This window comes from Lissotriton vulgaris, chromosome 6, assembly GCF_964263255.1.
Source record: "Lissotriton vulgaris chromosome 6, aLisVul1.2, whole genome shotgun sequence".
Taxonomy (NCBI): Eukaryota; Metazoa; Chordata; class Amphibia; order Caudata; family Salamandridae; genus Lissotriton; species Lissotriton vulgaris.
In genome coordinates, this window is record NC_141694.1 from 1,252,147,076 (window position 1) to 1,252,163,396 (window position 16,321).

Below are 16,321 nucleotides of genomic sequence, written 5' to 3' on the forward strand. Positions count from 1 at the left end.
GCTCTATAAATATGGGATTAAGCAGCTCTTGACATACATTATAAGGATATTGCAAGTCACATATGAGTTCTGTGACCATATAGAGGGACAAAGCCTAAGGCTAAGTTTCTTTATGAGCTGTTTTACAATTGTTGATATGGAAACCAAGCTCAAATATACCCTTTTCCCAACATAGAAGGTTGAAGCTAATGTATTGGAATTTGAGCACGATTGTTTTGAGATATTCTTTTCAAATTATAAGTCTTCCACTATGCTCTCTTTCTACCGAGATTAATAATCTTGTTGGATGTCTATCTTTCATTTCTGTATAGCCTGCCATTTATCCAACAGTCCTGACATCATTCTAAGGATCAAACAAGAAGAAGAGCTTTATTGCAGCGAGCCACAGATCTTGGATGAAAAAGGACTCGACAACAGGTCCAGTAATTGTGAGTTCAATGTTCTAATAATATATAAAATTCTTGAGTTGGTAAGAATGATACAACATCTTTGATTGAAGCCCCACTCAAAACAAATTCAGGTGAACCTCAAAATTATGTTATAGAGAGAGACCTGGTTCCCAGGCTCTATGTATTTCAGTGTGAGGTATTTGTAGTGGCTGAGTGTTTTTGCTTTTGTGAGAGACTCAGACCACACCAAATTTCTAAAACTGTGTATGCTTACAAAGAAGAGAGCTGTGTTTAAATGTGTATGGGAAGTACACTGCACGAGACATGTAGGCAGATAATTGTTGGTTACTCGCCTTTAGCTAGGAAACATTATATGCATACAATGAATGTTTATAAGCATAGAAATGTCTTACTGTATGATTGGCATAAATAATTATCAAAGTTCAATGTTCTTGAACAAAATGTTTTAATTTTCAGGTTAAGTAGCCAGTTCTCAAACATAATTCAGTTACTGATCAATTCGATACGTCATGTTTAAATTTCTGCTACCAGGCTTGTTTTTTTTCTTTCACAGAAAGCCATTTATTACCCAGAAATTCAAGCGTATAATTAATAAGTGAAACTGAAAATTCTTTAAACCAAATAGAACACCAGATTCCCAAATTAATTTCTTCCTCATGGGTTTACCATACAATATGACAGTTCATATCTATCTGCATTGCCAGAGCATGGGCTCGTCATACTTTTCCTCCACTTCACAATATTGTTTACCTGTCATTATGCGTCTGTGACTCACAGTCCTTCCCTAATAACCATGATGTCCACAATTTTTGTAGATTAAAAAATGGGTCCTCAAGAGTTCTTTGTGTGGTTTATTGCTTGAGAAAACCATGTAAAGGACTCTAGAAAAAGAAAGATATTTGATTTTAAAAAACAAGCACAACTAACTTTCTTATGATATATTACTACTCTTCTATTATCCTTGGTGAGAGATCCGTCTGGTGAAATCCGATTTTCCTTGCTATCTAACAACTCGATGACGGATTGATGAATCAGAGAAAGTGCTAAACCTGAATTTCTTGGGGCAATGTATCCCCGAGGTAAGGCACCTCCCAATACATTAGAAATACTGTAAATCAAGAAAGGGCCCATTCAATAATTGAGTTCTGGACAAGCATAATAGATGCAAAGGATTTATTTAAAAAATGTAAAAAGATACAGTATAGAGTCAGCATAGAGGAGAGTAAAATCAACATTCCCAAATGAGCAGCAAAATCAATATAGAAATGGAAAGCATTCCCAGTAGCATCGGAAAGTCTTTTGGTTTACCCTCAAAATCAGGGGTTTATGTAGGAAATCTTCTCAAAGAACAGAATAGAAAGTGCAGATTCATCATCGTGTGAACAAATGTATTACATTATTAAAAAATCAGAGCACAGTTTTATTAAATGTCATATTGCCTTAGCACCGTCAGGAGGAAACTGCAGCTTTCATCACCCATTGTTCCTGCTATCACAGCCAATGACAGTAGAAACACACACTAACCATCACATTTTTGCAGGTGTGACACTTCAGGATTATTCCAGGCCCTCAAAGTGCTTGGGTGGCAGATATTTGTCATTTTTAATGCATATTGAATTATTAAAAAATTGTACTTGTGCTCTTCTCTAAATAAGACAAAGAGCACCAGCATGTGGCAGACTGCCATAAGAGCCGGTGTTGGCAATTAAGTCCCGGTGCAGAGCACTGGAAACTCCGACTCAAAATAAACACTTTTCTGTCCCACTACATGAATATTGATTCTGCCCACTCCGTGCTAATGTCATCCAGAAATGGCAGGACAAAGTAATTACATGAAGAGCAGCAAACTATTATGAATGAACAGGACACAGTAAGCTAGCAGAAGGTCCTTGAGAAAGATATAGTATTGCGATCAAGCTAGGAAAGTTAATTGAGAACAGCAAGAACAGTGTCAATGGAAATAAAAACTGCTCTACTTGACTGTGTGCTGCAGAAATAGTGAACCGTGAAATGTGCAGGGGAAAAAAACAGAGACATCCATTTTGAAAAAAATGACGCCTGGGCCTAAATTGTGGCCTAGTTAATAAAAGCTTAAAAACACACTTCTAGATGTCATAGAAAATTTGTTTCAAAGACATCAACACTATATTGATGTTATGTTATGGTATTTTATATGCAATTTGTATAGCGCACGAATACCCGTAGGTGTCTTGGCGCTTCCAGTACTCCTTACTAGGTTTCAGACTACTACAAGAGCTTAGAAAAGCCATGTCTTCAGTTGCTTCCTAAACTCTAGGTGCATAGGTATTTCCCTCAAATAACGAGGGGGAGAGTTCCATTCTATTGAGGTGTTATAACTAAAGCTACGTCTTCCCCAATTCACCTTTCTTATTCTGGTCATAGGTATCAGGTGAGAGTTTGAGGACCTCAAGGATCTATTCGGGGTATACCATTTAAAGAGATCCCGTAGAAATGTAGGGCCTTCCTTATGAAGAGCTTTGTGAGCAATGCATAAGGCTTTAAATGTTACCCTTTGGGCAACTGGCAACCAATGAAGGTCCTGAATACCAGTTCTGACTGATTGATATTTTGGCAAATCCAGTACCAGTCTTGCAGCAGCGTTTTGTACTGTTTGAAGTTTTCTGAGTAGGGTTGCTTGAATGTTGATGTACAGCCCATTGCAGTAATCTATTTTGGGAAGAACCATCGAAGTCACCACCATTTCTCTAGATTTTGGCAGGATAAAAGGACAGATTTTTCTTAGCATCTTCATCATAAAGTAAGCTGAGGACACCACTGCATCCTACCGCAAAGAGCTACACTGGCTCCCTATCTCCAGTCGCATCCAGTTCAAGATGCTGACTCTTGCCTTTCGGGCCCTTAATGGGTCAGGACCAGGTTATCTACGTAAGAGACTGTTACTCTCCCAATCGGTCAGATCCCTGCGGTCTAACAATTTACGTCTCATTCTAGTCCCTCGGTTCCGTCGCTCCAGAATGGGCGGCAGAGCTTTTACAGTTATGACGGCCAAACTCTGGAACAGCCTCCCTTTAGACCTTAGGTTCATTCCGTCTGAATCACTTTTTCGTAGCCGACTGAAGACCTGGTTATTCTCCTCTGCATAAGTATGCCTCTTCTTTCTAGTCTACAGTCTTCAGCGCCGGGACACCCCCGTCGGGGGTAGCCGTGCGCTTTACAAGCTTCATAAATAAATAATAAATAAATATTAATAAACACTTTAGATACTTGTGATTTGAGAGTGAATTTATCGTCAATAATAACTCCCAGATTTTTAGCTTTAGTCACAGGTGTGGGGGGGGGGCGAGGTTGTTCGGCCACCAGTCTGGGGACCAGGGAGGAAAAAGATTCCCGAGCATGATCACCTCTGTTTTAGTGGTACTTAATTTAAGACAGTGATCACTCATCCACAAACTAAGTTTAGTCATACAGTCATGAAGCTTAGTGGAGAAGTTGATACCCTTGTCCACTGTCGAGATAACCAATTGGGTATCATCGGCATAGGAGGTAGGAATACGATTAAAACTCCTGATTAGAGGGATCAATTCCGCAACATAAATGTTAAAAAGGGTGGGGCTCAACGAAGAGCCCTGTGGGACTCCACAAGGCAGGGTAAAAAGGACTGATTTAAAAATGCCCAGCTGAACCAATTGGGTTCTGTCGGTCAAAAAGGAGGTGAGAAGAGAGAGAGCAGCTCCTCCGACTCCTATCGATTTTAATCGTTGCACCAGAAGATTGTGGTCTACCGTGCCAAATGCAGCGGATAGGTCTAGCAGTATGAGAACTGCTGACCCACCGCTGTCAAGAGACGAACAAATTTCTTCCGAAGTTTTAATCAACGCCGTTTTTGTACTATGATTAGACCTAAAGCCAAATTGACTATGATCTAGGACTTCGGTATTGGAGATGAAAGTAGAGAGTTCATTATTAATAATTTTCTCTATTATCTTTGCTGGTAGAGGGATTCTGGCAATAGTATACATGTATAATCAAGAGTAAATCCACAGTCTCCATTGTAGACCTGGCACCATTGGCGTGGGTCTCCTTTCCTTTTTTGCTGTTGCCTCATGCGTTTTTTCTGGTGTTAGAAGCTTTGGACACCGTGCCACTGCTGTCCAGTGCCACAGTGCAAGTGTTCCCTATTGTAAATTGATGTATTAATCAGTGGTTCCATGTTTGGCTACTTGGTTTACTTTTCAGACCCTAGTCTAGTGCACTGAGTGTGCCCAGGGCGCGTAAATCCAAATGCTGCTGGTGGGCCTGCAGCACTGGGTGTGCCACCAACAGAAGCAGCCTTGTAAAATGTGTCTAAGGTCTGCCATTGCAAAACCTGCGTGCAGTCTGGTACTGTCATGCTGACTGGGCAAGTGCACCAACTTGCCAGTCCCTAAAACTTCCCTTTTCTTCATATCAGTCACCCCTATGGTAGGCCCAAGGGCAGGGTGCATTGTAAGTATAAGGTAGGACAAGCCCTGATGTGTGTGGCGTGTCCTAATAGTGAATTACAGCCATTTTTGTTTTTCAGTATTGCAAGGCTACCTGTTCCCAATAGGCCTGAATGGGCTGTTAGAATTATTACACTTTATAATTCTAACTGACTCAGAGAACATGGTAGAAATTCGAGTTTAGTATGTCTGAACTCAGAATGATAAAATACATCTTTTAGTGAATTGGTTTTAACATTCTGTGTTTTCAAATACCACTTTTAGAAAGTAGGTATTTGCTTGCCTAACCTTTCAAGCCTGCCTCTGCTAGGTTGTGTATTCCTTTGTCTGGTTTTGTGAGTGACGGGCTGAAGGATTCCAAGAGACAGGATGAGTCAGCCCAGTGGTGAATAGAGAGATCTGCATCTAGATGGGAGGGAGGAGTTGCACCCGAACCTTGAATAGGGCTGTGCCTGCCTTCCACAATGCTGGCTCCACCTCCTGGGGAGTGGCTGATGTCTCTGCCCTGCACACTGAAAGAAGAGAAGGAGTCCTGTCAACAAAGTGCTCCAGGGCTGTACTTGCCTTCCACAATGCTGGCTCTACCTCCTGTGGGGTGCCTGAGGTTTCTGCCCTGCACTGTGAAAAGAGAGGAGAAGCCTGGTAAACAGAGTGCTTAAGAACTGGTTTGGACTGGGCAAAGGCCTCTCTCCCCTTAGAGAACAAGGGATTTTGGGGTATAAATATTGGGACCCTGATCCCATGAAATTATATCAGTTCTGGACTACAAGAAGAAACCTTTACTGAGGAGAGGAACATGAATAAACTGAGGAGAGACTAATCCCAAGCTGAAGTGCTGCTTGGGGAATTGGCCTGCAGTGGTTGCCCTACTGCCAAAGGAAGGAGAAAGGAACTTTGTGTACTTTGCTTTCAACTTGTGATGGATCTCCAAGGGCTTGGAAAAGAGCTTGCCTCCTGCTGAAGTCTCAGGGACAACAGACTTCAACCCCCAGTTCCCCAGAGTCCTTTTGGAAGTGCCTGCTGTTGTTTTGGGCCTTCTGAGGGACTGCGTGTCGCAAGGAGCTGCTGCTGCTGTTGCACTTCTGAACAAGGGTGTCGCCGCTGGAGTTGTCACACTGCACTGCATCGAGAGAAGCGTACCGCAACGAAGAGGAAGCGTGTCGCCGTCGCTGCTGCCTGCCGTCGCACTTCTGAACAAGGGTGTTGCCGCTGGTGTTGTCGCACTGCACCGTATCGACAGAAGAATCTCGCAAAGAGGAAGAAGCGTGTCGCCGTGCCTGTTGCCTGCCGTCGCACTTCTGAACAAGGGTGTGGCCGCTAGAACTGTCGCATTGCACCGCATTGAGGAAAGCACCTCACATCCCCGAGAAGCGTGCCGCCGTCGGAGCTGCTTCTGTCGCATTTCTGAACAAGGATGTCGCCACTGTAGTTTTCGCATCGTGCGGAAGCTTCACGCAATCGTGGGAGAACCGTGCCGCATCTGGAAGATCTTCGTGTCCTTATTTCTTTGCACCTGAACTTTGCTGCATTTCTCTCGCTACGACATTGCTTGTCGTAGAAGCACAACGCAACATAAGGTACATTGACGCAAAGTGTCGCATCTTAAGAACTGAACTGAACTAAGCTAAATCTACCATCTTGAAGTAACAGTATTGTGTATTTTTGTCATTTATGGTCTTGTGGTAAAGCTATATAAAGTATACTTATCTATACTACTATTTTAAAGGAAGAACTTTGAATCTTTGAGGCGGGTAAACTCGGGAACCACAGCGCCAAGCCACACACCCGATACATCGTTGAAATTGTCAGGGTGTGCAGATGGACATAGGCTATAAAAATTTTAAAAATATAAGTTATTTAAAAAATGTACGAGAAAAAAAAAGTAGTCCCATGGAGGTAGCGCCGGCCGCGACGTGCGTGCTGACATCAGGAGCGCGGGGAGGAGCAGCGTCCAGGAGTGCGAGGAGGAGCGGCAGACATGAGCGCGGGGAGGAGCGGCGGACAGGCAGGGAGGAGCGGGGAGGAGCGGCGGACAGGCTGGGAGGAGCGGCGGACAGGCGGGGAGGAGCAGGGAGGAGCGGCGAGGAGCAGCGGACCGGTGAGCTCAGGAGCACGGGGAGGTGCGGCGGATGAGGTAAGGCTCTGGGGGACCCACGGACAATGTCGGGGCGGGCGGGGGCCCTGAAGCCAAGGTCGGGACGGGCTGCTACTCCGGGGGACCCACGGACAATGTCGGGGCGGGCGGGGGCCCTGAAGCCTGATTGCTCCCGGACAAGGTCGGGACGGGCTGCTAGTTTTTTATATAAAACCTTGTGTGGTGGGGGCGGCGCTAGAGGGAGCCAATCAAGATGGCTGCATCGCTGTGATGCTCTTGCCGCTTGGGGGAAAAATCCTCCTTTTATCCTGGTCATCCGGAGTTTATGAGCCACTGAAAGACATCCTTTATGCAGCTGTAATTTACAAGACTATTTAACAGTGGAAAAATTGCTGGGACTTGCCTGTGTGGTGACGATTGGTGCTTCTGGCCTGCAGGGCGGTCTGCAACTAAAATGGCGGCGCTGAAATATTTTCTGGCGGCATAGGAGCATATCAACGGAGCTTGCTGAGTTTCACCGGCTGTGACTGGAGGTGTGGCGGATCCCCCGGTGGTGGCGGGATGGCTGACTAGGATCGCCCATGCCGATAGACTGCTCGGGAGGTGAGGCGGCTGCACTCCTGCGGCCTGATACAGTGCCGAAGGGACTGCGGCAGAGCTGCGGGGGTGGCCTGGATCTATTGCCGGAGCACTGTGGGGTGCTCGGTTGCCCTCCCCGGCATTCGAACAGGCCTGAGGTGCGGGGTTGACAGCGTGTTCCTGCTGCCACGGAGCGGGAGTGAGCGGCTTCCGCCTGCAGGATTTGGTGCCTGCTGAGTCCGGTGACGCGCTGTGGCTCTGCGGGCCGGATCGTAGGCGGGACAGTTGGAGCTGGTGAAAGACTGGTGAGGAATGCGGCGAGGCTGCGGGCGCCGCGAGGGGCTGTGCAGGCCTCGTCCCGTGGAGAGGTGAGGAGGCGCTGACGAAGACCCACAGGCAGGCAGAGCCTCCTTCGTGTTTACTGGGCCTACGAGAGAGCGGTGGAGGTGGTGCGAGCTGGGCTGCGCTGAAGGGCCCCCCGGCGGCGTTTCAAGTGGAGCTAGTGAGTTGAGGATTGAGCTTTGGCTGTATTAGCGGAACGTGGCTGGATGCAAGCCTGGCCCTATATCCCTGGCCTCCTTGAATAACGGCTGAGGCCCATGCTGAGCTGAAGTCCTGTAACAACTGCCATTACAAGAACATTTCGTGGAGGTTGCTCAGCAGCTCCTACAAGGTGTACAATTACAGGCTGCTGAGTTAAATGCGCAGTTGGGGGCATAGTAGACCACACCTTTGGGACGGCTGCCAGTAAATCTGTAATTCGAGGACAGTTGAAGGAGCAGGGGATGCATTGATACTGCCAGGCTTTGTGGTTTCTTGCGGGAGCGCCCTGAGAGGAGGGACCCCCTGGCCTGGGGAGCCTCGTGGAGGTACGGCTGGGACGCCTGTGGGCTGTTGGTGTGTGTGGATACCTGTAAGAACTGGCCAGGAGATAAGGGCCCTACAGCTAATTTTGAGGGCTAATCATGGACACTCCGTTGCCCATATTGAAGTACAGAGCCTGGCGGCTTCGGCTTTTTTCTTTCCAGTGGACGTCCTGTGGTGTCCCCCTTGTGAGGAAAGGAGTTGAGGTGCGGAGGTGCTCCTTCTTGTGATTAGGCCTGGGCACTACGTTGACAGTGGTGGACCGCTATTGGGAGCAGGCCTGTACTGATTGCCACCATGGGGAACTTAGATGGCCGCCAACCGAAGCTTAACTTTGAGGCGAGGAAGGGAACTCAATCGCACGTGGACCCAGAGGAGGAACAAGCGGAGGCTCAGGCGCCCTCGACTGCTGACCTAAGGGACCTGCTGTTGACCATGCAATCTAGTCTGACTTCTATTGAATCCAAGATGGACTCTATGTCTGCGCGCTTAGATGGAGTATCGCATAGAGTGGACAAACATGAAAAGCGACTGGCGGAGATTGAGCGGCGCATCTCTGATCTAGAAGACACATCCACAACAACTACGTCCTGCACGCTTGAAATGGAGAGGGTCCTGCGGGTAATTGCGGCCAAAAACGAGGACCTTGAGTCCCGTTCTTGGAGGAACAACCTCCGTATTTTAGGAGTGTCGGAATCAACCTCGACTGGGAGAATGGAGGACTATGTGGAGCGTCTTCTCATTGCTCTCTTTGGAAGGGAGGCCTTCTCACCAGTGTTGGTGGTAGAGAGGGCTCGCCAATCGCTGATGGCTCGCCCGGTGTTTGGGGCTACGCATCGCACAATAATCGCCCACCTGCTCAATTACCGGGACTGAGATGTGGCTCTTCGCCTGTCCAGGAAAAAAGGACAGCTCCGCCACGAGGGGATGGACATATCGATATATCCGGATTTCACCATGGCTTTCCAGGAACAGAGAAGGAAATTTCTACCGGTAAAAAAGAAACTACAGCAACTGAACATACCATACCATGCGCAATGCTCTTCCCTGCAAAATAAAATTGAAAGTGCCTTATCAACACAAGCAACATTTCTTTAACACTCCGCAGCTGGCACAGGACTTCCTGAAAACCTTGCCAGAGCCGGTGACGGGGCGGGCCTCGCCGACCCATTGCCCTGCAGATGGCGGCGGCACTTCAGATGTGGAATAGTTGCAAGTTAGCTGTCCTAAGCTCACTGCTGTGCACACACGCCATGTGGTTCTGACCTGGACAATGTAGGTGAGAGGGGCTTTTCTATATTGGGGGTGGGGTTGGGGAGGGAGGAGACCCCTCCCTCCTCACAGAGGGGATGGGGCCTGTTGTGTATGCACTAGTTTGCTGAATTATGTCATGGTGGCCTCTGCAGTGACCGCCCTTAGTAATAACTGGGAGGTCCCTCCACCCCGCTGCCCCCCTGAGATGCTATAGACAGGTACATTTCGTCCCTGTTGCTGCCTACAGAACAGATATGTATGGCACTGTTCTTACTATACATTGGAATTTCTTGATGACCATATACACGACTACCTGAGCACCCTCGCTTTAGCGAGGAAGACACCTGGACACCCTCTGGACTCCACCTCACAGGTTACCCCTTTTTGATATGACTGTGGGTTTCTTTCCGTGAGTTGCAGTATTGGTTCAGATGTTTTCCCCTGTTGGGAACTGGCAATGGTGAGAAGGGGGGAGGGGAGGGAGGGATGTGGACCACGGCAGGTTTGGACTGCTGATGTGGGAGGAGGGTGGGGTTGGGGGTATGGGATTGCATATATTGTAAGAGATTGTAGCATGTCACAGGCCATGACTTTCTTGACAGGTTTCTATCGCAATGCCTTTATCGAATTGCCTTCACTCAATTAGGGAGAATGAGTTATCCTAGGTGTCGCAATGGTTGAGCGATCAGCTCCCCCTGTTCACCGTTTTCTCACCTGGAATGTACGTGGGATGGGAGAAGCCCATAAACGTAGGCATATTCTATCCTATTTAGATAGGCACAATATCCACTGTGCTGTGTGCAAGAGACGCATTTTAGTCCCACTATTCCCCCACATTTACTGCTCGATGGGCAAGTCATACGTGTTTCTCCTCTTACTCCTCGTATGCTCGCGGCACGTGTATACTGGTGAGAAAGTCCATTCCATACACCCTGCTGGAGAATATTACGGATAGGCAGGGCCGGTACTCCATTCTTTGGGGCAGGATAGCTAATCAGACCTTCACCCTTGTTTCCTGCTGTGGGCCCACAACGGATGATCCGGACTTTTTCCGTGTGCTTTGGGGAAAGATACTAGAGATTGAGTCCATGCATCTATTATGTGGGTTGACTTCAAAATGACTGTTGCTCCTGGTCTGGACCGCTCCCACCCGCAACCACACCACTACTCTCGATCCCAAGACACTCTCAAAGAACTACTTGAAGACTACGACCTAGTTGATGTTTGGTGACAAGTGCACCAGACAAGGTGGGAGGGTGCCTGCTATACTATGGCTCGAGCATCCTGGTTGAGAATAGATGCATAGATTAATAGTAAAGGCCTTGCCCTATGGGTGACACACTGTTCCCATCTCCCTAGGACCTATTCGGACCACTCTCCGGTTTTGGTCACAGTGACACTTCCACAGTTCAGTTTTGGCGCTTTAATCCACTCTCCTTGTTGGACCCAGTAGTCAAGCAAGAACTAGGGCTTGAGATCACTGATTTCTTTACCAGAAACTAGGGCTCAGTGGAGTCCTATTCCGTGCTGTTGGACGCCTTCAAGGCTACTGTAGGGGCCTATGCATTGCAAAGAGTGGTGGGGTCTTGCGGGATATATGTTCTACCTTACGTCGGCTGGCAGGGGAGCTCGGGCATATAGAGGCAGAAATGCGGCAGACTCCCACTCCTACACTGCAGGCTAAGCTACGCAGCGCCCTTCATGAATATCAAGAGACGGCGGAGAGAGAATGTCATCACAGGGGAAAATACTTTAGGGCACGACAATACGGAGAGGAAGATCGACCCGGGAAGATCCTGGCGGCCTTGGTTCGGCCCTCACGCTTCTCGAATACGGTACTGGAAATTGAGGGGGAGGATGGACAAATGCATACTAATGTGACTGAGACTGTGGAGACTTTTAGGGTTTTTTACAAACGGTTGTATAAAACTCATAGAGCACAGCCAGTGGACTTTACCCCCTTCTTCGAGGGCGATAGCCTGTCTAGGGGATGGGCAGAGGGAATTTCTCTTGAGACATCATGAGGACGAGGAAATCATTACAGCCATAATGCAGCTCCAGTCTGGTAAGGCCCCCGGCCCGGATGGCCTCCCGGATGAATTTTTATAAAACCTTCCATTACCTCCTCATCCCGGTCCTGCGCCACATGTTTGAAGAGGCTCTGGAGAGTGGCATACTTCCCCCCCTCCATGCGGGAGGCCCGGATTATTTCCATACCTAAGCCAGTTAAATCGCCTACATCCTGCAACTCGTATAGACCTCTCTTTAATAAATGTCGATGCAAAAATATTGGCCAAGCTCATTGCCAATCGTATTAGTCCCCTTATGACGGCACTGTTGCTTCCGGACCAGTCTGGATTCGTTCTCACTTGTGGCACATCCCACAATTTGCAGACGCTATTTGCACTTCTTCATGACATAGACCCGGACGTCAACGCTGCTGCGATATATCTCGACGCTACTAAGGCATTCGACTCCCTGGAGTGGGATTATCTCACGTTCGTCCTTCAATGCATGGTGTTCCCGACTCCCTTTCTGGAGTGGATCACCTTGCTCTACTCGGGGTGCGAGCCAGACTGGTGGTGAATTATATTCAGTCAGCGGCATTCTCTATCACACAGGGCACCCAACAGGGATGCCCCTTGTCGCGCTGCTCTTTGCCAAAGCTATCGAGCCCTTGGCAGCGAAAATCACTATCGAGATTATGCATTGATTTACCCTGAGAGGCAAATTTTATTCTCCTTGTATGCGGACGATTTAACACTCTACCTGCGAGAACCTGAGGTCAGCCTTAACCCCATTCTTCGGTTGCTCATCCTATTTGGCCAGTTAGCAAGAGTAAATGTAAATTGGGAGAAATCTCAAATGTTTCCTCTTACAGACTCCAAGGGGAAATTTCTCCCGGACTCCGGACTTTCCGTTGAAATGGTGTGGGGACACCGTTACTTATCTCGGTATTAAGATCTCTAGGTGTCGGGAGGAATTGATGCGCTCCAACTACGGCCGCACGCTGGACATCATCAGAGATAAGGTAGCTGGGTGGATTTCGATGCCTCTTTCCATGGCGGCTAGGGTGTCATTGATCAAGATGATACTCCTACCCAAACACCTTTATGTATTTACTAATGTTCCCTATGTTCCCAGTCGATACTTTTTTAACTGCGTCAAGATGCAACTAATTAAACTAGCATGGGGAAGGAAACAGCCCAGACTGGCGTGGGAAATCCTGACTAGGCCCTTTGAGGATAGAGGATTTGAGGTCCCGGATGTGGACTTGTATTTCGTTTGCGCTCAGGCCCACTTTGCGGCTTATTGGCTCCATCCTCCCCCGTACATGCCCCATCTAGCCACCGAAGATGGATACATGACACCCACATCTTGTGCAGAATATATTAGCACGCCTACAGTGCCTAGGCACTTGGCGGTTACCACTTTTCAATGCACGACTAGTGCCTGGCGTGACCTTGCGCGTAAAGTTAAATGCCCTCTTCTCTATTCGCCGCTGGTGCCTTTGCAGGGGAGGCAAGATATTCCAGTCACTGCGGATGGAGGTTGCAGACGCATGCTGCGGAACCTGTCCTGTCTCACATGGGGTCAGTTATATCACAACGGGAAGTTTAAAACTAGTGAGGAGTTTTTTGGTCCCCATACATACCGCCACCCCTTTGGAGCGTTTTTACTATGTTAGGCTCAGGCAAGACGTGTGCTCTCTGACATATCCGTTAGAACCTGCTATCATGATTCCTCTACATAATCTTCTACAACAAACTCCCCCAGAGCACGTGGTATCGCGATTGTACCGCTCAACTCATAAGGAATGGGAGAGGGGCCCTGCTCCGGCTAAGGGGAGGTGGGTGGAGGAGTTGGGCACCCCCATCACGGAGGAACAGTGGTCCTATTGCTGTCGTCAAACAGGGTTCATGTCCGCTAGCAGCCGATTATGTCTGATATATTACAGATACCCTTATCAACTATGCTATACGCCTGCCCGGTTACACCGGCTTCATTTACGAGATACTGCCCGCTGTGATAGGTGTGGGGTTGGGGATGCTGATTTTGGGCATTTAGCCTGGAGCTGCACGACTGTTAGGGAATATTGGAGGGAGGTGAGGCTGGCGCTGTCTGACATGATTGACCTACAGGTGCCAGATGATCCCATAATCGCGCTTTTAGGCTATACGGAACAACTTCCCGCCAAGATACGAAGGTTCGCCTCCCTGGTCCTCCTGATGGCGAAGCGGCGTATAGCTTGTCGCTGGGGGCGCGGCCACACCCCTAAATTTAAAGATTTGCTTAATGACCTTAAATACTGCCAGGAACAGCTACATACATATGCTGAGCTTATGCCACTTTCTTCACGGCCTAAAGATATCTGGGGCCCTCTTCGGGTATTCCTTCTTGCACACACTGATACCGGGGAGATGGAGGCGCCCCTAGAATGGGGGAAAACTGAGAGGAGGGAGGGGGGATCTTGCTGGGATGGGGGGGGGGGGGGGAGTCCTTAGATGTGGACCCACAAGTAATCTTTGAGGAGTAGGGGGAGGAGAGACACTACACCTTGGATGGTGATCTTTGCTGAGAGTGAATGATTGGGGTCTAACTGGTAACAGATATAAATGATTAGGCGATAGTCGTGGCTTTATTGTGACTCACAGATTTGTAAGGGGAGGGGGGTTGGTGGGGTTTGGTTCTTTTTTTTCTGGCGACCTGAATTAACCACTGCCTGGTATGATTGCTTCCTTGACGCTGCCGGCCCACTGGGTTGTAGGCGGATCGCTGTGTTTACATATTCCCAACATCCTTTGTATTGCAGATTGAATAATGCTGTGCCGGCCCGATGGGATGTAGGCACCCAGCTGTGTTCTGATGTATGAGGTCAATAAAGGTTGTCTTGCAAAAAAAAAAAAACCTTGTGTGGTGTCCATCTGTAGTGTTGACACTGGGTTACTGTATGTGGTCGCAAATGCTTTACACACTGCCTCTGAGATAAGCCTGTCTGCTCGTGCCAAGCTACCAAGGGGGTGAGCAGGGGTTATTTTAGGAGTGCACCCCATACCCTGACTAGAGGCAAGGGTCCCTATTTGTCACAAGTACCTACCTGTGACAACTAGAGACCCCTAAATCTAACCCTCCACATTCTTAATGATGCACAAATCTATAACACACAAAAACTCAGAAAATAGTATGTTATAATTAGTCTTACATTCATATTGATTTAGTATTTTAAGCATTATACATGTTTTTGGGGGAATCTGAACTTCAGATACCCCTGTTAGCTACAGTCTTTATAAAACCACTGTCACCCCAAATCTTACACTCCTTTAAGTTGAACAAGATAGGGGACCTTCGTTTCACCACCTATCAGTAAAATTTCAACTTTCAAATCTAACTTTTAGTGATCAGCCAACATAGATCTTCCTCTCCTCTTTGCCAGCAGCACATACTAAACTTTAAGGTGGAAAAGTGTTGCATACCTATGATCCATTTTATCTATCAATATTCAAACATTCTTCACAGTCCAGTTTGAACATTGTTTTTGTTCTGCTTTTATGACTTTCCACCACTTGGTAAACAATAACTTATGCCTGAACTTTACCTAAGAAAAAAGGACAGTCTCCAGTCTCATTCATATAGAGGAAGCATGGCAAAGCATGCCATTCATCTAAGTCCATGGGACAATAATATCAAATAGATTATAAAAGCCCTTTCTTATATGCACCATCTCTTGGCAATGGCTTCACCATTTAAACAATTAAAAAAAAATATTTAATAGTTGGTGATGCTTTTCAGTAAAATATTTAGCGCCCACTTAACAGCATTCCTTGGTCCTTCTAATAAATGTGTGCTCATTTCTCCATTTTTTGGCCTTGGAAACTGTTAAGCCTACTTACAGAAGCCCACTACGGCCCCGGCTTGTATAAACGACCCCTTTGCGCTTAGAGTTCTTTTGATTCCCCCACTCAATTTTTTTAACATATGGTTTATTCTAAAATAGAAACTAAGATTGTTGCATGTGACTACAAATAAAAGATTTTCTGTTTTCCCAGGTGAGATGAAGGCAAATTCAGATTTATTATTTAAGCTAAAACGAGAAGAAAGTGTTTATCTGTCGGATACTCAGGACCTGAGCGAAAATGAAAGCAAAGACCATCACGGGGCAGGTCAGAAATATAGTATTGTTTTATTGTTACTTGCCCTTTTGATCTTTCCTACCACAGTTAAATCCATCTAAATTTGTTTTGATTAAAGCCTTAGCTAGTGTGTCTGGCTGGTGTTTTCCTCTTGGGGTTTCCTTTTCTGTTCTGTGAGCCCCTACTAAACTCTGCGTGGATGCTGGGGTGTCAAGTATTCTGCTTACTTGCTCTCTCATTTCTCCTACCTGAAGCTTTCCAAGCGAGCCTTAAGTATCATGCCACAGCAAGCAGGACATTAAAAACTACCCATCTGGAAGATATGTGACCATCTTTTGTAATCCCTTAAACTTTTACCATTTTCCCTTCCTTCTTATGCCTAATACAAAACACTAGAATTTGATATACTATGTTGTAAACTATCACTTGGTAGTTCAGCTTGTGGGGAGCTTCTGGTGTCTTTTCCTTTCCTTAGTTGTGAAAACTTCATGCAGGTTGGCATTGCCAGATGTCTCTCCTGGGAAT

The 16,321-nt window shown here is 47.1% G+C and overlaps 1 protein-coding gene across 7 annotated transcripts in view; it reads left to right on the plus strand.

The window, feature by feature from the left end:
• The window catches only part of LOC147708708 (zinc finger protein 425-like), a 126,580-nt gene that overhangs the window by 39,383 nt on the left and 70,876 nt on the right, over window positions 1-16,321 (plus strand). For 6 of the 7 annotated variants that reach the window (XM_086927357.1, XM_086927359.1, XM_086927362.1 and 3 more), the window contains exons 4-5: window positions 312-428; window positions 15,713-15,826. In XM_086927357.1, coding sequence (XP_086783483.1) covers window positions 312-428; window positions 15,713-15,826 — 231 coding nt within the window. The remainder of the gene's footprint in view (window positions 1-311; window positions 429-15,712; window positions 15,827-16,321) is intronic. The other variant, XM_086927361.1, reaches the window with a different exon arrangement.